Here is a 25,221-nt window from a genome sequence, read left to right on the forward strand (position 1 = left end):
ACCATTGTGTTATCTCTCTCCGTGTGACCTATAAACCTACTGATAGAGGCAAGTTTATGTATGTGTGTGTACTCTGTCACACACACACACACACACACACACACACACACACACACACACACACAGAGGACCAATTTGAGGTTTAGATCTGTGTGTTAGTGTATTTGTGTGCGTTAGTGTTTGTGTGAGGGTGTCTATCTTTGTGAGGAGTTTTAGATCTGTGTGTGTGTGTATGAAAGAGTACACACACATAGTAAAAAAAAAAGTAAAAAAACAAACAAACATAATTTCAGTCTTAGGTCTTTGTCAGACATTTATTCATTCGTTAATCCTTTGATATTCTGTTAATTCCTTTATTTCAAAATATGTGGAAACTGCAGATTGTTTTTTGTAATCACCAGAAAGAATATATTCCTCATCTTTTATTTCACTGTGTTGTGCTACAGACCTTTTGGCAAGAATATATTTTTAGCTTCATTTATGAGCCTTATATGTTTTACTTTATATGATGCAATTGTATTTTTCCGACACAAAAACAGTTCCTTTCAGTGTATTGTCAGTCGTATATGTTTATCCACAAACCCAAATTTTCTAAATCCCCAGAAATCAAATCTTCCTTTAAGCTGTATGAAGAACCACAAAAGTGCACCACTACTGTCTCAACAATCAGACCTCACTTATGTAAAAATGTCATTTTTATTTATTTATTTTTATTTATTTAATTATTTATTGTCTTCAGTTCTCTTGTTTTTTGTGTTGTTTTGTTTTTTTAAATATGTGATTTTATTCCTGCGCTTTTTATATTTTATTATATTTATTATATTATTTGTGTGTGCTGTGTATTTCAATATTTGGCCAATAAAGTTGGAGGACTTTTTAGCAAATTACTATTAGAAGTAGCTACATCACCATCATACATACAGTAGTAATTATTGGAGGATGATGAAAACGGTGAGACTGAACCCAAATCGTTGCTTCAGTGGTCTTTTCATTGATGAGTAGCATTTACACATTTGTAGCTTGAACAATCCAAAATTCAATTTTATTGTCATGCTGTAGCAGCTGTAAGACCACAATTTACCAACAACATTGTAAACTTTTCAGTGTATTCATTTGTTGTGGCTGTACAGTAGAATACAGTAGAATCAATATCAATGGATTATGGGCAGGTACATACACACTCTGCAGACTACTGATGTGATTACAGAGCATGAAATAAATCCATTCAGTGTTCAAATGTCAGAATTTGGTGACACATTTGTTCATCTTCCTACAAACAAACAACATTCTGGATGCAACATGTAACTGTTTTAAAATATATTTATTAAAAAAAAAAAAAACTGTCAGCTTCATGACACAATGCAGTAAATAGAAGAGGACTCATTGCACTCATTTTCAGGTGTTAATTTCTCTGGATTTACAATGTGAGCGACTGCCTTCTTTTTCATAATCTGATTCTAAATTCAAATACAGAAAAATGTATTATTGATATGAAGTGTTTGAAGATATCAAAGTAATGATTCTGTAACCCATGTTACTAGGCCTTAACTATGAGACTGTAGTAAAGTAATAATTAGCAATAAATTATTATTGCCAAATTAATATTTTCAAATCAAATCAAATCAAATCAAATTTATTTATAAAGCATATTTAAAAACAACCACAGTTGACCAAAGTGCTGTACAATAAGATATCAAGAATAAATTAAAACAACATAACAAGGTAACATCAAACAAGAAACAAGAACAAATAGAAAAAAAAATAATAGTAAAACACTGGGTTTTAACGAGACTCAAAGACCCGAGCGAACAGGTGAGTCTTTAGTTTGGCCTTAAAAGTGTCTAGAGAAGGGGAACACTTAATTCCAAAAGGTAAGCTGTTCCAAAGTTTTGGGGCAGCTACAGCAAATGCACAGTCACCCTTACCCCTCAGCCGCAATCGAGGAACAGCGAGCAACAGTTGGCCAGAGGATCTAAGAGAACTGGTGTTGTGAAGGGGGCAGATGAGCTCCAAGATGTACTGGGGTGCCAGGCCATGTAGAGCCTTAAAAACAAATAAAAGTACCTTAAACTCAGTCCTATACTTGAAAGGGTAACCAATGCAGGGAGGCCAGTATAGGTGTGATGCTGTCTCTCTTCCTTGTGCCAGTTATTAGCAGCAGCATTCTGCACTAGTTGCAAGCGAGACAGGGATGACTGGCTAACACTGAAATAAAGGGCATTGCAGTAGTCCAGATGGGAATTAATTTGTTTGTCAAATTTTAGAGCCGAATCAAAAATAACACCGAGATTTCTGGCATGAGAATGAAGGTAAGGGGCCAGGGGCCCTAAGAGATTAGCTATACCTCCACTGGAGTCGAAGGGACCAAATAAAACCACTTCTGTCTTACTAGCATTTAACTGAAGATAGTTTTGTGCCATCCAATTTTGTATATCCAGGATGCAGTCAAGAAGGGACCTAACTGCATTATCACTGTTATCACCAAGTTCTAATGGGAGGTATAGCTGTGTATCATCTGCGTACCAATGATAGGAGATATTGTGCTTATTGAAGATGGAGCCAAGAGGGAGCATGTATAAGGTGAATAAGATGGAATACAATTTTTTTTATTTGAATACAAATACAAATACAAATAATTTTGCTGCCTCAACAAATAAAGATACAAGTACAAATACTGGGCCCTCTGCACATCCCTAGTTGCTAATAAACATGACAAAAACATAGTATGTGAGTTAACCTAGTTGGGTAGCTTAACCCTAAGATGAATGCTAATAGAGGATGAACTTAGATTCTAAAGGGATCCATAACTAACTGACCACTTGCCATCGTCTACTTAAGCGGTGTTTACTAGGCTGACTGACAGCAGAGATTTACTGAACCCAAATAGTTTTCATGTTGGCTCCAGGGAAAGAAGTCCACAGTGTTTGCATTTATTGGTTCACAGATTTTCTTTTTTAGCAGGTGAGGGGAATATGCCTGAAACTTGCAAGATCATCTGCAGACTTGGAGATTCTATCCGTGCCATTTATAATTATTTATTCACCATTTTTCCACACTCTTTGCCCAGGCACAGCAACCCTTCCCCCACTGTGTAGCTCCAAACCACATTGCACTGCTACAATTTTTAAAGAAATATAGAGAAATGGGAAACGAACATTAAGGAGGCATTTTACATTTGGAAAGTGATCTTCATTTGGCTGTAAGGTTTAATTTCACAGAGAGATTATTTTTAGTTAAATGGATGTTGCTGTGTTCTTAGCTATACTGAGGCTGGGGCATTGAAGCTAACTGTGGTGCTGTTTTTTCCCTGTTACTCTCATTTTCTGCCCAGCAGCTGCCCAGAAACGGCCACCCTACATGCGCATACTGGTGCATGCACACGTTACAGCGCTAGTCAAACTTTCACACAGGAGAGATCCTGATGAAAAGATAGGTTATTTAGTGCTGACTATGTGCAAGATTTCACAACCTTTTTTAATCAAATTACTAAATTAATCATTGTATCTCTGCAGCACTGTAACTTAGTAAACCATGGGTCAGGAAAGGAAACATGCTAATGGTAGTGTTACTTATGCCAATGCAGCAGGAAAAATAACAAAAGTCCAACATTATAGCAAACATCACATCTTCAGTCTTCATGTGCTACTACTTGAGGTATTATGGCACAATTTTTTTATTATTAGGCACAATTTTGTATGTTTTCAATTTCTTGCAAAAGACAGCAAACTGTCAAAAAATATAATATCAAGATCATAATTCAACTTTAATATCTCTATGGTAGAATTTGTGCAGCATAAATACATAAAACAAGTAACACACAATAATAAAATCAATACAGTGACAACAGAGATACCAGCAGTTTAAAGACTACAGGATCTTCCTCTGGTTTAGCTTTGATGCCCTTGAGGCCCATACACACTATGTAGACTACTGATATAATTCATACCGCAGTAAGAAATTACAGAACATTACTGTGCATGAAATAAATCCAACGATCCAGTGTTCAAATATTTGGATTTGGTGACACAATTGTTTAACTTCCTACCAACAAACAACATTCTGGGTGCAACATATATCTGCTTTGAAATCTATTTATGTAACAAAACTATCAGTTTCATTACACAACGCAGAAAATCAGTAAATAAAAGAGGACTCATTACACTCATTTTCAGGTGAATTATTTCTCTGATTTACATTGTGAGTGACTGCCCGTTTTTTAGTGATCTGAATTTAAATTCTAATGGTCAGAAATGTATTATTGATTCAAAATGTCTGAAGATATCTTTATATATAAGTATTGATTCTATATCATAATAAAGTGGTAAATTATTTATCCATTCTCATATTTGACTGACCAAGAAACCACTGAAAGTTGTTTTGTTGTATTGTCCCCAAACATGTGAGTTTGCAGCCAAGCGGACATACACCATGTCACCTAGCTGCAGTTGCACAAACACTGCGTTTTCTCCATTATCGGCTCCGTCAGAGTCTGACGGGTGATCACCGGTCGCCACCATCAGCTGGTTGTTCTTGAACAAGAGCAGTTTTCCCTCATGCTCTCCTCCAGCATGAAAGAAGATGGTAAAGTAATAAACACCTGCAACCGGTGCAGTGAAGATACCTGTGGAAACAAAAACAGGTTTTTGGTGTGGCCTTTAACATTTAACAACGAAGTTTGGGCTTTATTTTTTTCTCTTTTTTTTCGATAGTTTCAAATAAAATGTATTTATCATTCCATTATTTTCTTCCACCTGCTACCTGCTCATCTTCTTCAGGAGGGCAGGCATCCTGCAATGCTGATCTTACAAAAATCATAAGTCTTTAAATGAATATATGTGTGTATGTGTATATCATATATTACCTGTGTATTGACTGTAGGTTCCACCGATGTTTGTTATCACAGCTCTGTAGATTAGAGTCGTATCTGTGTTGAATGGTCCGATGTGTCCACTACCACCTACTGCTGCACTGAATATTACCTTGGTTCTCTCTGTATAAAGTAAAACATCCTAATCATTATCTTGTCAAGTATTTCCATCCTACTAATATCCTCCATCCTTGTTTATTCCATCATAATGAACAAAACAATTCATTAATTCTTAATTAAAGTCTTTAAATCAATTGCAGGAAATGTTTGACTTTACCTTTGTTTCTTAGATCCATAATCTGGTTTTCACTGTTCCTGAGCCGGTTTTCAGTGTCATTCAGTCTGGTTTCACTGTCCTTCAGCCTGGTTTCACTGTCCTTCAGCCTGGTTTCACTGTCCTTCAGCCTGGTTTCACTGTCCTGCAGTCTGGTTTCACTTTCCTCTAGTCTGGTTTCACTGTCCTTCAGCCTGGTTTCACTGTCCTTCAGTCTGGTTTCACTGTCCTTCAGTCTGGTTTCAGTGTCCTGTAGTCTGGTTTCACTGTCTTTCAGTTTGGTTTCACTCTCCTGCAGTCTGGTTTCAATAGCTCGCAGTTTTTCCTCCATGGCACCAAACTTCATCAGAAGATCACACATGTCAGGCGAGCAGGCAGACTGCATTAGACTATTTATTTCTATGTCAGTAGCATTAGCATCATTCTGGGCCAAAGTCAAGCCGCAGAACAGCAACACAAAAAATAACACTGTAAACTTCATCTTCCAAGTTCATTCAGGATCCCTCAGTCTCCTAAACTCTGATTGATATGATCCCTCTGGCTGCTTTTATGTTGTTTAAAAACAACCTGTTAATTTTTAACATCCAATTTGACATGTGATTTTATTATCTTTTCCTAAATCTAGTCCTAAATCTGTGAACTGTTTCAGTGGAAGAGCAATGGGGACATGTTGGTCTTTAAACATTGTGAAATTGACACAGTGACAAGATTTATTTGGGTTGTAGCCCAATAAAATATTTATCTATCAAGTACAGTGGACCTGAGGTGTAAAACACAACAACATTACTGGAAACTCAACATTACAGACCAGACAAAATATCTTTGGAAGACACATTTACAAAACTGAAAACATAAAACACAATATTTCAGAAAACACAACATTTTATGAAATGGAAATGTTGTTTTATATTGGAAGGTCCGCAACATGGCGGACTCTGTGGAAGAGGTCCCGCTCCCCATGTAGATATAAAGGGTTCATTGTAAACTAACAAAAACACAACAATTCTAATTTTAAGGCGATTATACACGAATTAAAACAAAACTATGAATATCATATTCCATTTCGGCCAAGTCTGTTTGGCTAGATGCCACTACATTCTACAAACTGCACCTTTAAGTTTTGTAACTGCTCAGCAGTCTCGTCTCGTCTCTGTCTTGTCGGTTTTACTTCTTTTAAGTGTGTTTTTTAAGGTTCAAAGGGGCATTTTGACACCATGATATACTGAAAGCATAAAATCATGTGAATACTCTCTTCAATCTCTTCCTCCTTCCTCTCAAACCCAGCTGAAAATTTGTGCATTGACAATACCAAGAGGTTACAAAGCGATTATCAAGAGAGTCAAGACAAAGAGGTCAAGTACAAGTATCTATTTTACAGTAAAAAAAAATGTTTTACAGTAAAACAGTTTTTGATTTCAGTGTCAATAGTTTTGCTCTCAAATCTATTTTTTGATTGCAAACCTATTCTGTTTGATTGCAAAAAAAAGACACAAAAGTAAGTAAGCTTTTATTTATATAGCACTTTTTAAAACACAGACACATACACATGCAAAATTGAAACAGATAGATTAATAAAAAGACAAACATGACACAGAGAGAAATCAACCAAATTGAAACAAAACAGGGCGTGGGAACAAGAGGGGAGGTCTATAGAAAGATTTGCTGATACAAATGGGTTTTCAGCCGATCTAAGAGATTGTGGAGGATGATTCCACAGAGTTGGGGCTATGAATGCAAATGCGTGGTCACCTTTTAATTTGCTGTTTGTGTGGGGGATAGATAGAAGGCCAAAATTTGAGGATCAAAGAGGTTGTGAAGTGGAATGGGGAACAAGGAGCTCAGAAATGTAGCTAAGGGCGAGGTCATGGAGTGCTTTATAAGTAATGAGCAGGATCTTGTAGTTTATTCTGAATTTTACCAGAAGCCAATGGAGGGACGCAAGAACAGGGGTGATGTGGGACCTACAGCTAGTTCTGGTTAGAAGTCTAGCTGCTGTATTTTGGATTAACTGTAAATGTTTTAGAGCAGACTGACAGGCAGGTGTAGAGGGAGTTACAGTAGTCTAACCGGGAGAAAATGAATGTGTGGATTAATTGTTCAAGAACAGTAGGGGGCAATACAGGTCTTATTATATTATTTCTTAACTGAACAGGACAGGACAAGCTTATTAACATGATGGTCAAATGTCATATACTGGTCAAAGATAATACCGAGATTCTTAGCAGTGGATGTAATGTTTGGGTGAAGTGGGCCAATAAACTGAGTAGCAGAAGTGACAAAGATTTCAGGACCAATTAAAAGAACTTCAGTTTTTTCAGAGTTCAGATGGAGAAAATTTCGGGTCATCCACTCTTTGGTAGCAGCTAAACACTGATGGAGGGAGGACAGTTTGTTCAAGTTATTGGGTTTGGCAGAAAAGATCTGAACTGTTGCTTTCATTTCAAATCCTGGTAGGATGGATCATTGCATTAACACTGAAGGATACATTTTATGGACTGCCTATTTTCTTTCCTTCCACTGGACTGACAAAAGGACAAAAAGGGAGAAACTGTTCATTACTTAAGTCATTGTTTATTGTGTTGAAGTTGAATTTTGAATTTTGTTGATTTGTTGATTGATATTGATATTTAGGAATTGATACTATTTCCTTTGAGAAGTATTTTTGATAAGAGGTAAAAAGGTATTTCCATATATACATTGAGGTTAAAAGGTGTGTTGCTAATATACAAAATGGGTTCATCTCATGACAGAAACATAGTGTGTGAGTTAACCTAGTTGAGTAGCCTAACCCTAAGATGGATGCTAATAGAGGATAAACTTAGATTCTAAAGGGATCCATAACTAACTGACCACTAGTCATCGTCTACTTAAGCGGTGTTTACTAGGCTGACTGACAGCAGAGATTTACTAAACCAAAATAGTTTTCATGTTGACAGTGTGCAAGATTTCACAACCTTCTTTAATCAAATTACTAAATTAATCATTGTATCTCTGCAGCACTGTATCTTAGTAAATCATGGGTCAGGAAAGGAAAACCGCTAACGGTAGTGTTGACAACGCAGCAAGAAAGATAACAAAAGTCCAACATTATAGCAAACATCACATCTTCTATCTTCATATGCTACTACTTGAGGTATTGCGGCTTAGGCGCAATTTTGTTTGTTTTCAGTTTCTTGCAGAAGACAACAAACTCTAATATCAAGATCATAATTCAACTTTAATATCTCCATCGAAGAATTTGTGCAGCATAAATACATAAAACAATTAACACACAATAATAAAATCAATACAGTTCACACAACCAAAAAGATATCAGCAGTGTAAAGACTACAGGATCTTCCTCTGGTTTAGCATTGATGTCCTCATGTCTTTTTTTTTAAAACTAATTTTCCCCCGGTATATCTTCATCCTCAGCCTATCTCTCTTGCTAAAAATACTTTTTTCTCTTGTTGGTTCTCTTTTTGATGGCTGAAAGTGAAACAGAGATGTGGTTATGGGTGAATGGATGGATGGGAATCTGAGAGTTTGCTGCTTTGGTACGTGAGAGGCTAGAAACAAACACAAATCACAACAGCAGAACAGATCTGTGTCGTTAAGAAGACATGCAGTACAATGAATTGTGGGATGTGACATAAAGGGTAACTTTGAGGCTACAGTTTTGGATAACAGCATTCCTATGAAACTTTTAGGGAAATCTAGCTTCAAAGAAACGATAACCAAAGATAAGTGAACTTGAGAATTTTATTGTTTGTTTTTGAGATTGTCAAGCTACATGACCCTGGAAATGCTATCAGCCGGAATCAATATCCGTACCATAATAGCTGATATCAATGGATTATAGGCAGGCCCATACACACTATGTAGACTACTGATATAATTCATGGCATGCAGCAGTAAGCAATTACAGAGCATTGTGCATGAATTAAATCCATTCAGTGTTCAAATGTTAGAATTTAGTGACACATTTGTTCAACTTCCTACAAACAACTAACATTCTGGGTGCAACATATATCTGCTATGAAATTTATTTATGTAACAAAACTGTCAGTTTCATGACACAATGCAGTAAATAAAAGAGGACTCATTACGCTCATTTTCAAGTGATATATTTCTCTGATTTACAAAATGTTTGAAGATATCTTTACATCTAAGTATTGATTCTGTATCACAATAAAGTGATAAATTATTTATCCATTCTCATATTTGAGTGACCAAAAAACCACTGAAAGTTGTTTTGTTGTATTTTCCCCAAATATGTGAGTTTGCAGCCAAGCGGACATACACCATGTCACCTAGCTGCAGTTGCACAAACACTGCATTTCCCCCACTATCAGCTGAGTCAGAGTCTGACTGGTGATCATGGGTCACCACCAACAGCTGGTTGTTCTTGTACACAGACAGTATTGCCTCATGCTCTCCTCCAGCATGAAAGAAGATGGTAAAGTAATAAACACCTGCAACTGGTGCAGTGAAAATACCTGTGGAAACAAAAACATGTTTTTGGTTGTGGCCTTGGACGTTTAACAACAAAATTTGGGCTTCATTTTTTAAATTTTGTGTGTGTATGTGTGTGTATATATCATATATTACCTGTGTATTGACTGTAGGCTCCACCGATGTTTGTAATCACTGCTCTGTAGATTAGAGTCGTATCTGTGTTGAATGGTCCGATGTGTCCACTACCACCTACTGCTGCACTGAATATTACCTTGGTTCTCTCTGTATAAAGTAAAACATCCTAATCATAATCTTGTCAAGTATTTCCATCCTACTAATATCCTCCATCCTTGTTTATTCCATCATAATGAACAAAACAATTCATTAATTCTTAATTAAAGTCTTTAAATCAATCGCAGGAAATGCGACTTTACCTTTGTTTCTCAGATCCATAATCTGGTTTTCACTGTTCCTGAGCCGGTTTTCAGTGTCATTCAGTCTGGTTTCACTGTCCTTCAGCCTGGTTTCACTGTCCTTCAGCCTGGTTTCACTGTCCTTCAGCCTGGTTTCACTGTCCTGCAGTCTGGTTTCACTTTCCTCTAGTCTGGTTTCACTGTCCTTCAGCCTGGTTTCACTGTCCTTCAGTCTGGTTTCACTGTCCTTCAGTCTGGTTTCAGTGTCCTGTAGTCTGGTTTCACTGTCTTTCAGTTTGGTTTCACTCTCCTGCAGTCTGGTTTCAATAGCTCGCAGTTTTTCCTCCATGGCACCAAACTTCATCAGAAGATCACACATGTCAGGCGAGCAGGCAGACTGCATTAGACTATTTATTTCTATGTCAGTAGCATTAGCATCATTCTGGGCCAAAGTCAAGCCGCAGAACAGCAACACAAAAAATAACACTGTAAACTTCATCTTCCAAGTTCATTCAGGATCCCTCAGTCTCCTAAACTCTGATTGATATGATCCCTCTGGCTGCTTTTATGTTGTTTAAAAACAACCTGTTAATTTTTAACATCCAATTTGACACGTGATTTTATTATCTTATCCTAAATCTAGTCCTAAATCTGTGAACTGTTTCAGTGGAAGAGCAATGGGGACATGTTGGTCTTTAAACATTGTGAAATTGACACAGTGACAAGATTTCTTTGGGTTGTGGCCCAATAAAATATTTATCTATCAAGTACAGTGGACCTGAGGTGTAAAACACAACAACATTACTGGAAACTCAACATTACAGACCAGACAAAATATCTTTGGAAGACACATTTACAAAACTGAAAACATAAAACACAATATTTCAGAAAACACAACATTTTATGAAATGGAAATGTTGTTTTATATTGGAAGGTCCGCAACATGGCGGACTTTTGGAAGAGGTCCCGCTCCCTATGTAGATATAAAGGGCTCATTGTAAACTAACAAAAACACAACAATTCTAATTTTAAGGCGATAATACACGAGTTAAAACAAAACTATGAATATCATATTCCATTTCGGCCAAGTCTGTTTGGCTAGATGCCACTACATTCTACAAACTGCACCTTTAAGTTTTGTAACTGCTCAGCAGTCTTGTCTCGTCTCTGCCTTGTCGGTTTTACTTCTTTTAAGTGTGTTTTTTAAGGTTCAAGGGGGCATTTTGACACCATGATATACTGAAAGCATAAATCATGTGAATACTCTCTTCAATCTCTTCCTCCTTCCTCTCAAACCCAGCTGAAAATTTGTGCATTGACAATACCAAGAGGTTACAAAGCGATTATCAAGAGAGTCAAGACAAAGAGGTACATGAGTGGCCCAGGCAGTGCCAGTCAACACATGTGTAGGTGGTTACTACGATATAGTATCGCTGACCAAACTAGATTTTCTACGAACTCTGAATTGACTTGGGTTCTGTCCAATTTAACAGCAAGTGTGTGTGTGTGTGTGTGTGTGTGTGTGTGTGTGTGTCTGACAGAATACACGCTCCAACATAAACTTGCCCCTATCAGTAGGTTCATAGGCCACACATGGAGAGAGATAAAACAATGGTTGATCAAAGGCCATAAAAACAGATATAAAGTTATTGTCAATATCATTTGAACATGAACCAAACATTTTCATTTAATAACTCATATGCTGTGAAAATGTCACACAATGCAATTAGAAACAAAACGCTGAAAACAGATGAGAAGTTTCATGAGGTAAGCCTGTGCTTGTTGAAATAATATTTCTGTTTTATCTCAGTGTATTCAAGATCTTTGCTTACACTGACATTTTACCAAAACTAACAATATAAAAATAACTACAGGATCTAAGTTAAAAAACAAATTACCAGTGTTTTATTTATCAAATTAATGTCACTGATGGAAGGAACAAAAGACAGAGTTCAGACAAACACATTCAAGTACAAGTATCTATTTTACAGTAAAAAATTTTTTACAGTAAAACAGTTTTTGATTTCAGTGTCAATAGTTTTGCTCTCAAATCTATTTTTTGATTGCAAACCTATTCTGTTTGATTGCAAAAAAAGACACAAAAGTAAGTAAGCTTTTATTTATATAGCACTTTTTAAAACACAGACACATACACATGTGTCTGCAAAATTGAAACAGATAGATTAATAAAATAGACAAACATGACACAGAGAGAAATCAACCAAATTGAAACAAAACAGGACGTGGGAACAAGAGGGGAGGTCTATAGAAAGATTTGCTGATACAAATGGGTTTTCAGCCGATCTAAGAGATTGTGGAGGATGATTCCACAGAGTTGGGGCTATGAATGCAAATGCGTGGTCACCTTTTAATTTGCTGTTTGTGTGGGCGATAGATAGAAGGGAATCAAAGAGGTTGTGAAGTGGAATGGGGAACAAGGAGCTCAGAAATGTAGCTAAGGGCGAGGTCATGGAGTGCTTTATAAGTAATGAGCAGGATCTTGTAGTTTATTCTGAATTTTACCAGAAGCCAATGGAGGGACGCAAGAACAGGGGTGATGTGGGACCTACAGCTAGTTCTGGTTAGAAGTCTAGCTGCTGTATTTTGGATTAACTGTAAATGTTTTAGAGCAGACTGACTGAGGCAGGTGTAGAGGGAGTTACAGTAGTCTAACCGGGAGAAAATGAATGTGTGGATTAATTGTTCAAGAACAGTAGGGGGCAATACAGGTCTTATTATATTATTTCTTAACTGAACAGGACAGGACAAGCTTATTAACATGATGGTCAAATGTCATATACTGGTCAAAGATAATACCGAGATTCTTAGCAGTGGATGTAATGTTTGTTTGAAGTGGGCCAATAAACTGAGTAGCAGAAGTGACAAAGATTTCAGGACCAATTAAAAGAACTTCAGTTTTTTCAGAGTTCAGATGGAGAAAATTTTGGGTCATCCACTCTTTGGTAGCAGCTAAACACTGATGGAGGGAGGACAGTTTGTTCAAGTTATTGGGTTTGGCAGAGAAATAGATCTGAGTATCATCAGCGTAACAGTGATATTACATTTCATGAAAGCGGCTGAACAACTGACCCAGAGGGAGCATGTACAATGAAAACAGGATTGGCCTAAGGACGGAACCCTGAGGGAGAGTAGTAGAGCAATCCATCCATCCAGTGTTCAAAATCAGAATTTAGTGACACATTTGTTCAACTTCCTACAAACAAACAACATTCTGGGTGCATCATATATCTGCTTTGAAATCTATTTATGTAAAAAAAAACAAAAAAACCCAAACTGTTGGCTTCATGACACAATGCAGTAAATAAAAGAGGACTAATTGCACTCATTTTCAGGTGTTAATTTCTCTGGATATACAATGTGAGCGACTGCCTTCTTTTTCATAATCTGATTCTAAATTCAAATGTAATGTATTATTGATATGAACTGTTTGAAGATATCAAAGTAATGATTCTGTAACCCATGTTACTAGGCCTTAACCATGAGACTGTAGTAAAGTAATAATTAGCAATAAATTATTTTTGCCAAATTAATATTTTCAATATGGAATCCTCTTTTTGGCCTATTCAGGCCGGGTCTTTTTCTCCGTGCTCGTGTATGTTTCGTGTTGGATTCAACGTCTGGAAAGTGAATTTCTTCTGCTGAATCTGAATTTAAATTGTAATGGTGAGAAATGTATTATTGATTCAAAGTATTGATTATGTACCACAATAAAGTGGTAAATTATTTATCCATTCTCACATTTGAGTGACCAGAAAACCACTGAAAGTTGTATGTTGGCCATGTCCCCAAACATGTGTGTTTACAGCCAACTGGACATACACCATGTCACCTTGCTGCAGCTGCAGGAACACTGCGTTTCCTCCATTGTCGGCTCCGTCAGAGTCTGATGGGTGATCATGGGTCATGATCATCAGCTGGTGGTTCTTGTACAATAACAGCTTTGCCTCATGCTCTCTTCCAGCATGAAAGAAGATGTTAAAGTAATAAACACCTGCAACCGGTGCAGTGAAGATACCTGTGGAAACAAAAGCAGGTTGTTGGTTGTGGCCTTGAATGTTTAACAACATTTGGGCTTGATTTTTTTTTTTTTTTTTTGAGAGAGAGAGTTTCAAATTAAATGTATCTTTCTTTCCATTATTTTCTTGCACCTGCTACCTGCTCATCCTGTTCATGAAGGAAGGCATCCTGCTGAAATGCTGATCTTACAAATATCTTAAATCTTTAAATGAATTTATGTGTGTATGTATTTATCATATATTACCTGTGTATTGACTGTAGGCTCCACCGATGTTTGTTATCACTCTTCTGTAGATTAAAGTTGTGTCTGTGTTGAATGGTCCGGTGTGTCCACTACCATCTACTGCTGCACTGAATATTACCTTGGTTCTCTCTGTATAAAGTAAAACATCCTAAATCATTATCTTGTCAAGTATTTCCATCCTACTAATATCCTCCATCCTTGTTTATTCCATTATAATAAACAAAACAATTCATTCATTCTTAATTAAAGTCTTTAAATCAATTACAGGAAATGTTTGACTTTACCTTTGTTTCTTAGATCCATAATCTGGTTTTCACTGTTCCTGAGCCGGTTATCAGTGTCATTCAGTCTGGTTTCACTGTCCTTCAGCCTGGTTTCACTGTCCTTCAGCCTGGTTTCACTGTCCTTCAGCCTGGTTTCACTGTCCTGCAGCCTGGTTTCACTGTCCTTCAGCCTGGTTTCACTGTCCTGCAGCCTGGTTTCACTGTCCTCTAGTCTGGTTTCACTGTCCTCTAGTCTGGTTTCACTATCCCTCAGTCTGGTTTCACTGTCCTTCAGTCTGGTTTCACTGTCCTGCAGTCTGGTTTCAATAGCTCGCAGTTTTTCCTCCATGGCACCAAACTTCATCAGAAGATCACACATGTCAGGCGAGCAGGCAGACTGCATTAGACTATTTATTTCTATGTCAGTAGCATTAGCATCATTCTGGGCCAAAGTCAAGCCGCAGAACAGCAACACAAAAAATAACACTGTAAACTTCATCTTCCAAGTTCATTCAGGATCCCTCAGTCTCCTAAACTCTGATTGATATGATCCCTCTGGCTGCTTTTATGTTGTTTAAAAACAACCTGTTAATTTTTAACATCCAATTTGACACGTGATTTTATTATCTTATCCTAAATCTGTGAACTGTTTCAGTGGAAGAGCAATGGGGACATGTTGGTCTTTAAACACTGTGAAATTGACACAGTGACAAGATTTCTTTGGGTTGTGGCCCAATAAAATATTTATCTATTAAGTACAGTGGACCTGAGGTGTAAAACACAACAACATTACTGGAAACTCAACATTACAGACCAGACAAAATATCTTTGGAAGACACATTTACAAAACTGAAAACAAAACACATTATTTCAGAAAACACAACATTTTATGAAATGGAAATGTTGTTTTATATTGGAAGGTCCGCAACATGGCGGACTCTGTGGAAGAGTTCCCGCTCCCTATGTAGATATAAAGGGCTCATTGTAAACGAACAAAAACACAACAATTCTAATTTTAAGGTGATTATACACTAAGTGTTTAAGTTTTGTAACTGCTCAGCAGTCTCGTCTCGTCTCTGTCTTGTCGGTTCTACTTCTTTTAAGTGTGTTTTTTAAGGTTCAAGGGGGCATTTTGACACCATGATATACTGAAAGCATAAATACTCTCTTCAATCTCTTCATCCTTCCTCTCAAACTCAGCTGAAAATTTGTGCATTGACAATACCAAGAGGTTACAAAGCGATTATCAAGAGAGTCAAAACAAAGAGGTACATGAGTGGCCCAGGCAGTGCCAGTCAACACATGTGTAGGTGTTTACCACGATATATTATCGCTGACCAAACTAGATTTTCTACGAACTCTGAATTGACTTGGATTCTGTCCAATTTAACAGCAAGTGTGTGTGTGTGTGTGTGTGTGTGTGTGTGTGTGTGTGTGTGTGTGTGTGTGTGTGTGTGTGTGTGTGTGACAGAATACACACTCAAACATAAACTTGCCCCTATCAGTAGGTTCATAGGCCACACATGGAGAGAGATAAAATAAATGGTTGATCAAAAGCCATAAAAACAGATATAAAGTCATTGCCAATATCATTTGAACATGAACCAAACATTTTCATGTAATAACTCATATCTTATGAAAATGTCACACAATGCAATTAGAATACTGAAAACAGATGAAAAGGTTCATGAGGTAAGCCTGTGCTTGTTGAAATAATATTTCTGTTTTATCTCATGTATTCAATATCTTTGCCTACACTGACATTTTACCAAAATTAATAAGATAAAAAATATCTACAGAATCTAAGTTAAAAAAACAACAGTGTTTTATCAAATTAATATCAATGATGGAAGAAACAAAAGATAGAGTTCAGACAAACACATTCAAGTATATTGCTCTGTGTAAGATTTTGCATATATTCAAGTTAAGTCAGTTTTATTTTCATAGCGCCAAATCACAGAAGTTTTCTCAGGCCACTTTTCAGACCTGCTCAACCAGTTATATTCAGAGATACAATGGTGACTGGGGCCTCCCACTTACTGCCAAAAAGAAAACCCTCACGAGTGAGCAGGTGAAAATTTTTCAAGCAGGAGAGCATATGTAGTTGTCAATGTTAATAGTCACATGCTCCATTGTATTCTGCATATGCTCAGATCATGGTTTTCTCCTCACAGGCTACAATATTGCTTGTGTGAGCAGAGATATTCTGCGCCTGAGTGCTGTAAAAGCACTCACAATAATAATAAGTGTGTGCAGCTGTTTAAGTTGCACATGTGACTTCTCTTCATTTGTGCTTGTGGATTTTGGCAGAGATATGCCATCACACGGTAGGAAGCCATTCTGAGCCACTAACAACTGTAAAGTGATGAGAAGTTTGCACAAATACTATTTCAAAATTTGAGAGGTGGGTAAACAGCGTTTACGTGTGTTTAGTAGTAACATGCCTGATTCTATAATATGCTTTGTGTGATGGTTTTACTGTATTCTGGTTTCCATAAAGTGTACTCCACTGAAACAACTCTCCTTAAGATCTCAACTAACATTTTAATGGCTGCAGATCCCGGAGATTGTTCTGTTTTAGTTTTATTGGACCTTAGTGCAGCGTTCGATACTGTGGACCACCACATTTTAATCCACAGGCTTAAATCACCTGGTGGGCATTTCTGGGACTGCATTGGAATGGTTCTCCTCATATCTCACCGATAGATCTTTATCAGTCTTTATAGGTGAATTTGTGTCAGACACTGAAGCTTTTCCATGTGGTGTCCCCCAGGAATCAGTCTTAGGACCCATTTTATTCTCTATATACATGCTGCCACTGGACAGATCATCAGCAGTTTCAAGAACATCTCCTACCATTTGTACACTAATGACATCCAGTTGTACTTTTCATGAGCTTCACAAACTCTCTGTACTTAACAACTGTTTAAATGCAATTAGGAATTGGATGGCAAATAATTTTCTGCAGTTAAATGCAAATGAAACTGAATCCTGATTTTTGGCCCTGATAATCTTCAGTTATCAATGAGGCAGAACCTTGGTGCCTTATCCTCATCTTCCCAGTCTTGCCTGCACAATCTTGGTGTAATTTTTTAGATCAATCTATGAGTTTTGAAGCGCATGGTAAGGCGCCAACTCGATCATGTCTCTTTCACCTGAGAAACATAGCCAAACTCCGGTCTGTAGCCTGCAAGGAGAAAACCATGCTCTGAGCATGTGCAGAATACAAAGGAGAAAGTAACTGTTAACCTCGACAACTATTATTGCTCTCCCACTCGCAAAACTTTCACCTGCTCGCTCATGTTTTTTTTTCTTTTTGGCAGTAAATGGGAAGCCCCACTCACCATTGTATCCCTGAATATAACTAGTTGAGCAGGTCTACTATCTTGGACAACTAGGTACAGCAACATCACCTGGACAAACCACATAAACTAGTTCTATATGAAAAGTGGCCTGAGATAACTTCTGTTGTGATTTGGCGCTATATAAATAAAACTGACTTAACTTGAATATATGCAAAATCTTACACAGAGCAATGTACTTGAATGTGTTTGTCTGAACTCTGTCTTTTGTTTCTTCCATCACTGATATTAATTTGATAAAACACTGGGACTTTGTTTTTTTTTAACTTAGATTCTGTGGTAATTTTTTATATTATTAATTTTGGTAAAATGTCAGTGTAGGTAAAGATATTGAATACATGAGATAAAACAGAAATATTATTTCAACAAGCACAGGCTTACCTCATGAACCTTTTCATCTGTTTTCAGCTTTTTGCTTCTAATTGTATTGTGTAACATTTTCACAGCATATGAGTTTTATTACACAAAAATGTTTTTATTATGTTCAAATGATACTGATAAAGCCTTTAAACCTAATGTAATAGCCTTTGATCAACCATTGTGTTATCTCTCTTTTTGTGTGGCCTATGAACCTATTGATAGGGGCAACTTTATTTATGTGTGTGTACTCTGTCACGCCATTACAACAGGTACTAGATCTTCCTTAGACTAGAAACTACATTTCCTCATTTTCTGTAGTGGTGCCTTCAAGGACAGTAAAATGTGGGTTTCCTAAATGACTCCCACCTACCATGTTATGCTAGTCATGGGGAAAAACAGACAGTAATATATACTACTAAATATGTTAAAATATCAGTATAAATGGAAGAAAACTTGTTTCATAATAGAAGGCTGAATATCGCATTGTGGAATCAGACATAACAGAGTCTGGAAGAGGAAGCGACCACGTTACAGCCACAGCCAAACGCAGACAAACTTCATCTGTGTTTCTCCATGTTTCTCTGTGATTCACTAACACTAACACAAACAAACAACTAGCTTCACAATAAAATGTGGGAGCAGAGATGTGTGTTACTGTGTGTTATCTGTAACTTGTGGGCTGCTGCATCCAGCTTTGACCAAATCCCGGTCGAGCTCATCGTCATCCAAAATACATAAAAGAAACAGTGTTTGCTTGCACACTGTGTCAATATATCCAGACTTGATGAGGAAAAATGGTTTTTGGAGGCTCAGTAACTGTCTTTGGTGCCAAACTGAACACCCTGTGAGTAGAGTCAGTCAGTCTGATTGGATGAGACGCATGCAATGCATTCTGGTTGTTGTAGGATTCCCATTTAAGAGCTGTATAGGGAATCTACAGTCTTTTTCTCAGTTTTCTCTAATCAAGGGCACAAATTTGCAAAATAACTAGAGATTTCTACTACATAGGTGACCCAGTTTTAATAAATCAGCATAATCATCAACCTTTAATTAGTCTTCATATTAAAAAGATGAACTGGTTGTTCCAAACAAGTTCTTTATTGTAGGGATGGTGAATGCTGTAAACCTTGGTGCTGTATTAGAAAAAAACAACAACTGTCAATCTGAATATAGAAATCAATTGCCATCTTTACATTTTTGCATTTGTAATAATAAAATAAGTTCTACAACAAACACATAATTATCTTGCTTTGAGCCGTAGTACCCTAGTCAATAAATATCGTTATTGTTATCAGCCCTGTAATTCCACATCGGTGCATCTCTAGAAAAAAGTATACATTTTCTGTGTTGGGGCATTTCATTCTTTGACATTTAATTACAGCTATCTGGGCCTCCAGAGCCCCTCTGGTGTCAAAAGCTCATGACTCTATGGATATAAGGAGAAATTCTTCTACAGTAGTTTTAAGTTATTCCACCACCAATGTGTGCAAATACGTATAGCAAATGTGTCACTTTTAGAACATTACCTCTGTCATCCTTTAAGGAGATTTTGTTTCCAGGAAACAGTTTTTTTAAATTAGTAATAATAACCACACTGAGCATCACTGATGATTGTAGTCAGAAGTATGCTGCAGTGATCACACCCTGGAGTACACTTCTAGGTCACAGGAGCAAGGTGAGAAGTTAAACCATTGGAGGTCAGCAAAAACAAGGTTTTTCAGCAGATAATATGCTCTTTAGATGATAAAAACACAGAACACCCCCCAAAAATACTGATAACATTGACAGTCCACACAGTTAAAAATAAAACACATAAATTACTGTGCAAAAATTACATTTATTTCATATATCTCGCCAAAACAGAGGTTCTAGTTATTGGTTTAGAGAAGAAAGAAAAGCAATTAAGCTCACAGTTATGGTGTTAACAATTCTAATCTTACTTTCCAGACACTTGTAAACAGCATAAATCACAGCGTATAAGACAGTTACAACTTGTATTTAATGTTGCTGCTAGAGTTTTGCACTTGCCTCCAGTTAGTTTTAGCAGCTAGTATTTATTCATTTTTTTTTAACTTTTCTTGGACTACTATCTTGTTTATATGATGCCCAAATTACTGAATGTCCAAGAAATAGCGAGCTGTTCCATCCAGGTGGGGTCAGGGTGGGGGGGTGCACTCTTTCTCACCCTTGACTAAGCAGAAAACCGCTGAAGGTGGTCATGTGTTGTTGGTGTTTTGCCCAAATATGTGTATTTGCACCCAAGCGCACGGACACCTGGTCCCCTTGCTGCAGCTGCAGGAACACTGCATTGCCTCCATTATCAGCCCCATCGTGTGATGTACTGTGATCATAGGTCATTGCCACAAACTCATTGTTCTTGTAGAGTGATAGATTTGTTGGGTTTGTTCCTCCGGCATGATAAAAGAAGATAAAGTAGTAAACGCCTGTAACAGGTGCAGTGAAAATACCTGCAGAAAGAACATTTTATTCAAACAACTGACACAGCTTTGTGGAAGTAATTGTGAATGTTTTTGAAAATGGGTGGATGAAATTGAAAGTATGCACTTCATTGCAACACGCTTTTAAGTTCACTCACAGCTCTGTGAACTTCTCTCAATCATAGCATCAATACATCAAGTCGAAAATAAAAAAGGTTAATTAAGCAATGAGTTATACCTACCTACCTTACAGTATAGTACACATCATAATGTAACTTGATCTGACCATTGTGGTCAATGACATAATTGTAAATAAATTTTCTAGTATGATTAAACATAACACTCAAGAAAACTTATCCTGTTAATGATTGTCAGTCTTATACAATGTTTTTACCTGTGAACTGATTGTAGGCACTGCCAGTGTTTATAATCACTGATCCGTAGATTAAGGTCGTGTCTGTGTTGAAGGGTCCAATGTGTCCACTTGCATCTGCCGCTGCACTGAAAACTACCTCACGTTTTTCTGTGTAACCAAAGAAATAGCAGGGAAATAGTATTTTAATTTAGTTAAATTATTACTTTATGTCATTTATGTTACAGTAAGCTCTGATTTAGTGATTTGCAGATCTGGGCCCAATTGAAATTTAGTAAAAGATAAAAGTAAAAAATCTTTTTTCTATTTCTAATCTAACTTTTTTCTCCTAGTCGCAAACATAAGAATAAAAGCTAATTATCAAATTTCTTATGACTTTAAATGACTTGAGAGGTCTCTTAAGTTTAGTCGAATTAGCCAATTTCCATAAACTTTGTATTACTCACACTCAGAAAATATTTTTTCTTTACTTCTAAGTTGGCTTTTCACAGTGTAATTCTCAGATTTTTGGTAAATATGGGCACCAGCCATCTTCTGGGATAAAATTGGTTGAAAAGTTCATCAGAAAGAAAGTTTCAATCTACCTTTGCTTTTCAGTTCTTCAATCTCTTTTTCACTTTCCTTAAGCCTGTTTTCCAAGCCTCCCATTTTTTCTTTCAAAGCACCAATTTCTCTCAGGAGATCATACACGTCAAGACGGCAGACAGATTGCATTTCAGTCTTCTCTGTGTCAGTAGTTTCAAGAGTGTCTTGGCCCAGAGTCAGCTGGCAAAACACCAACATGACTGAAAAAATGACGAGATTCATCTTCAAAGTTGATTCAAGATCTTTCTGTTTCTTATGACTTATTTGGTCTCACAGGCTCCTTTTATGCATTTGGATCAGTGATGTTAATAATTAACATTTGTCTATCTCTTATCTTGTCCGACCCTTGTCCGGGGGGCAGACACCCTCTCTACATTTAAGAGCAGGTTAAAAACTTTCCTTTTTGATAAAGCTTATAGTTAAGGCCGGCCAGGCTCGCCTTGGACCAGCCCCTAGTTATGCTGCTATAGGCCTAGACTGCAGGGGGACTTCCCATGATGCACTGAGCTCCTCTCTCCTCCTCTCCCTCAGCTAGCCAGTATAGACAACACATAATAGACAGGTTAAGGTGAACAGAATTGTGAAAATATAATGACGTTTTTCAGCTTTTTTTTATAGTTGAGACTTCCTAACAGTTTAAATGCTGTCCTAAAGTAATATGATCATTTTAATAATTTTGGTCTCCTACAAACTTTTGTTAATTTAAGTTTCAAGACAGCTTGAAGATGCAAACCGTAAATTCATCGATTCATACTATACAAGCTGTAGGAGTCATTCTAACATGTCATACACATTTCAAACTTTAAACTGAGTTGGCTTTCACAGTGAATGATTTGGCTGACATTTACAGAAATTCTTTTTTCCACTGTAGGAAATTCCCTTTTTTTTGTAATTGATCCACTGTTGTGTTGCTTTTACCTTGTGTTTGGAATTTTTGCCTTACTGAAAGATTAGTTTCGCCCCAAATGTCAGTTTGGGTCCAACAGCATCCAGCTGGGTTTACATTTCAAAAGTTGGGATTTTCCAGTATGCAGTGATTATGCAAACAGTTATTTTCTCTTGACTCTGGTCTCTTGCCAATTTCATGGCTCATCATGGCACAGACAAGTACAGACATAACCACTGTCTTTGTGGTGAAAATGATGCAGATGTTAAAGGTGGTAACTTTATATAAAGATATTCAGAGATGTTAATAATACTTCTGTAAGGGGGAAATGACATGTAGTGCCTGTAAATTGATTAAAAGGAGGAGAGAGAATGATGAAGATGGTTATTGTTGCAGAATTAACTTCTCCTCTTCCTTCTCATTGTCAGCCTCAAGTGCTGAAGAGAAAGTCCAGCTCTCATCCTTATTTTGTCATCTATCACAAAAATCAGGAATAGCAGACACATAGTAAGAAGATGCTGAAGATCAAGATATTTTTGCATGTAAGGAGACATTTGAGATTTTGTGAAATATTTGATATAATGTTTGCTTTCTTGTTTTTTTAACCCTTATTTACTGTTCATATCTGACTCTTCACAGTCATTATTCAAATCTATTTCTCATATATAAATACCATATCAGTCATTATTAAATGGGTAATCCTAAAAACATTCACAATCATACTACAATGCGGTCCTATGATACCTAAAACAGGAGAACATAACAGCCATCAGGATTTCCAGTGAATATTATTGAAAGGAGTCAACTTTAACATTGAACACACCTTGTACAAAAATGTGTGTCAGGTGAACAAAAATCTTAAAAAGCTGAAATATTTTTGTATATTTGGGGCCATAAAAAGTCATAAAAGGCTAAAAGAATGGTGTTCAGGGTGTTTTTACTGCTCTCATATGTAAAAACAGGTCAAAATTGACCTGAACAGTGTGTAAGGGTTAAACATTTGGAACTAGTTGTCTAAAACGATATGCAATGGCCAATGTGGAATTTCAACTTCATAATGCATATCGTTCAATTTCATATCTCAATGAATTAAACAAAACAGGAATTACAAATACTTTTGTCAGACAATTTATTTTTGGTATACAGTATTAAGAACAACATTTTTATTTTAAATCATTAAAAACATTGACATTTATCATTGATCAGAGGTTAATAGAAATATCTTCAGGCATGGATGAGTGCTGTATTTACCCAAATATTGATTCTGTAGCCCAACAAAGGGATACATAATTTCAATTTTTTACATTTGAGTGACCAGAAAACCGCTGAAAGTTGTATGGTGGTCGTATCCCCAAGCATGTGCGTTTGCAGCCAAGTGGACATACACCTGGTCACCTTGCTGCAGCTGCAGGAACACTGCGTTTCCTCCATTATCGGCTGTATCAGAGTCTGACCGATGATCAGGGGTCATGACCATCACCTGGTTGTTCTTGTACAAGAACAGCTTTCCCTCATGCTTTCCTCCAGCATGATAGAAGATGGTAAAGTAATAAACACCTGCAACAGGTGCAGTGAAGATACCTGTTGGGCAAAAAATAGGTTGCTGGTGTAGGTAATCTTACAAAAATCTTAAGACATTAACTGACAAATATATCACTGTCAAATGCAATTGAATGAAGCATATAAAATACACCAGAGACAGTGTTCAATTCGCATACGAATGTAAAACAGTAATACAACATATATTCAAAATAAGTAAGCCACCAAATTAATGACATCAAATTATCCAAGAAATGTGTATATACATCTAAAACTTTTACAAAACTGTAACTTCTATAAATGAAAAAGCAGTGATGATAAGAATTTAAGAGGTGTGTTTAAAGTAAATTTTATTATTGTACAGATTTATCAACTGAGTGCATATCTCATTTTAATGTGTGTCGATACCTGTTGATGGACTGTAAGCAGTGCCAACGTTTGTAATAACTTTTCTGTAGATTAAAGATGTGTCTTTGTTGAAGGGTCCAATGGTGCCACGTCCTCCCAATGCTGCACTAAATATCGTCTTTTGGTTTGCTGTGTGCATAAAACAGATGTTTTCTTGTAAAATTTGAGGTAAAACTTTACCTCACAATACATTTATTAAATCTTTAACAAAGAATTATGGCCAAATATTCAATTTACCTTGATACTTTAGTTCAGCAATCTGGCTCTCACTGTTGATCAGCCTGGTTTCACTGTCTTTCAGCATATTTTCCAAAATTTCCAATTTTTCTTTCATGGCGGCAAACTCTCTCTGAGAAACACATGAGTCAGTTTGTAACTCATCTCCAAGCTGGGCAACATTCAGACTGCAGCAGAAAAACACCAGCAGACAAAACGAAAAGAATCATCTTCTAGCTCAATTCACTGAATGTCCACAGCTGTGATTCATTGAACACTCTCACAGTGTTTTGAGATGGTTTATCAATGATTAGCTTGTGCTTTTTGTTGACTTTTCCTTCTCACATCAGACATGACCATTGGTTGTTTTCACGGTGAATCACTAGCAGAGGAGAAAGTTCAGTTGATGTAACTATTTTAGTTTAGTCTTTCATTGTACCAAAAATGTCCATTTTAAGACACACTTTGTAGATAACCTGATTGTCATTTGCTTTTTTCAATACACTTATTCTAATTTA

General features: G+C 36.8%; 5 protein-coding genes across 5 annotated transcripts; all 5 read right to left on the reverse strand.

The window, feature by feature from the left end:
* Window positions 1–4,340: 4,340 nt before the first annotated feature.
* On the reverse strand, window positions 4,341–5,502 carry LOC121889958 (complement C1q-like protein 3). The gene is made up of 4 exons (XM_042402202.1): window positions 5,433–5,502; window positions 5,145–5,180; window positions 4,862–4,990; window positions 4,341–4,621 (listed from the first exon to the last, which is right to left on the reverse strand). The coding sequence occupies exons 1-4, from the start codon at window positions 5,500–5,502 to the stop codon at window positions 4,341–4,343; spliced, it is 516 nt and encodes a 171-aa protein (XP_042258136.1).
* Window positions 5,503–9,338: 3,836 nt separating this feature from the next.
* Window positions 9,339–10,370, reverse strand: LOC121889959 (complement C1q-like protein 3). Its single transcript, XM_042402203.1, has 4 exons — window positions 10,301–10,370; window positions 10,013–10,048; window positions 9,732–9,860; window positions 9,339–9,619 (listed from the first exon to the last, which is right to left on the reverse strand). The coding sequence occupies exons 1-4, from the start codon at window positions 10,368–10,370 to the stop codon at window positions 9,339–9,341; spliced, it is 516 nt and encodes a 171-aa protein (XP_042258137.1).
* Window positions 10,371–13,746: 3,376 nt separating this feature from the next.
* LOC121889960 (complement C1q-like protein 4) lies at window positions 13,747–14,915 on the reverse strand. Its single transcript, XM_042402204.1, has 4 exons — window positions 14,846–14,915; window positions 14,558–14,593; window positions 14,274–14,402; window positions 13,747–14,027 (listed from the first exon to the last, which is right to left on the reverse strand). The coding sequence occupies exons 1-4, from the start codon at window positions 14,913–14,915 to the stop codon at window positions 13,747–13,749; spliced, it is 516 nt and encodes a 171-aa protein (XP_042258138.1).
* A 5,524-nt stretch (window positions 14,916–20,439) lies between these two features.
* On the reverse strand, window positions 20,440–21,852 carry LOC121889961 (collagen alpha-2(VIII) chain-like). Its single transcript, XM_042402205.1, has 3 exons — window positions 21,654–21,852; window positions 21,091–21,219; window positions 20,440–20,726 (listed from the first exon to the last, which is right to left on the reverse strand). The coding sequence occupies exons 1-3, from the start codon at window positions 21,850–21,852 to the stop codon at window positions 20,440–20,442; spliced, it is 615 nt and encodes a 204-aa protein (XP_042258139.1).
* Window positions 21,853–23,652: 1,800 nt separating this feature from the next.
* Window positions 23,653–24,974, reverse strand: LOC121889420 (complement C1q-like protein 3). The gene is made up of 3 exons (XM_042401367.1): window positions 24,725–24,974; window positions 24,488–24,616; window positions 23,653–24,121 (listed from the first exon to the last, which is right to left on the reverse strand). Exons 1-3 carry the CDS (start codon window positions 24,819–24,821, stop codon window positions 23,841–23,843), a joined length of 507 nt encoding a protein of 168 aa, XP_042257301.1. The 5' UTR covers window positions 24,822–24,974; the 3' UTR covers window positions 23,653–23,840.
* Between the last annotated feature and the right edge of the window lie 247 nt (window positions 24,975–25,221).

Source organism: Thunnus maccoyii, chromosome 22, assembly GCF_910596095.1.
Source record: "Thunnus maccoyii chromosome 22, fThuMac1.1, whole genome shotgun sequence".
Classification (NCBI taxonomy): Eukaryota; Metazoa; Chordata; class Actinopteri; order Scombriformes; family Scombridae; genus Thunnus; species Thunnus maccoyii.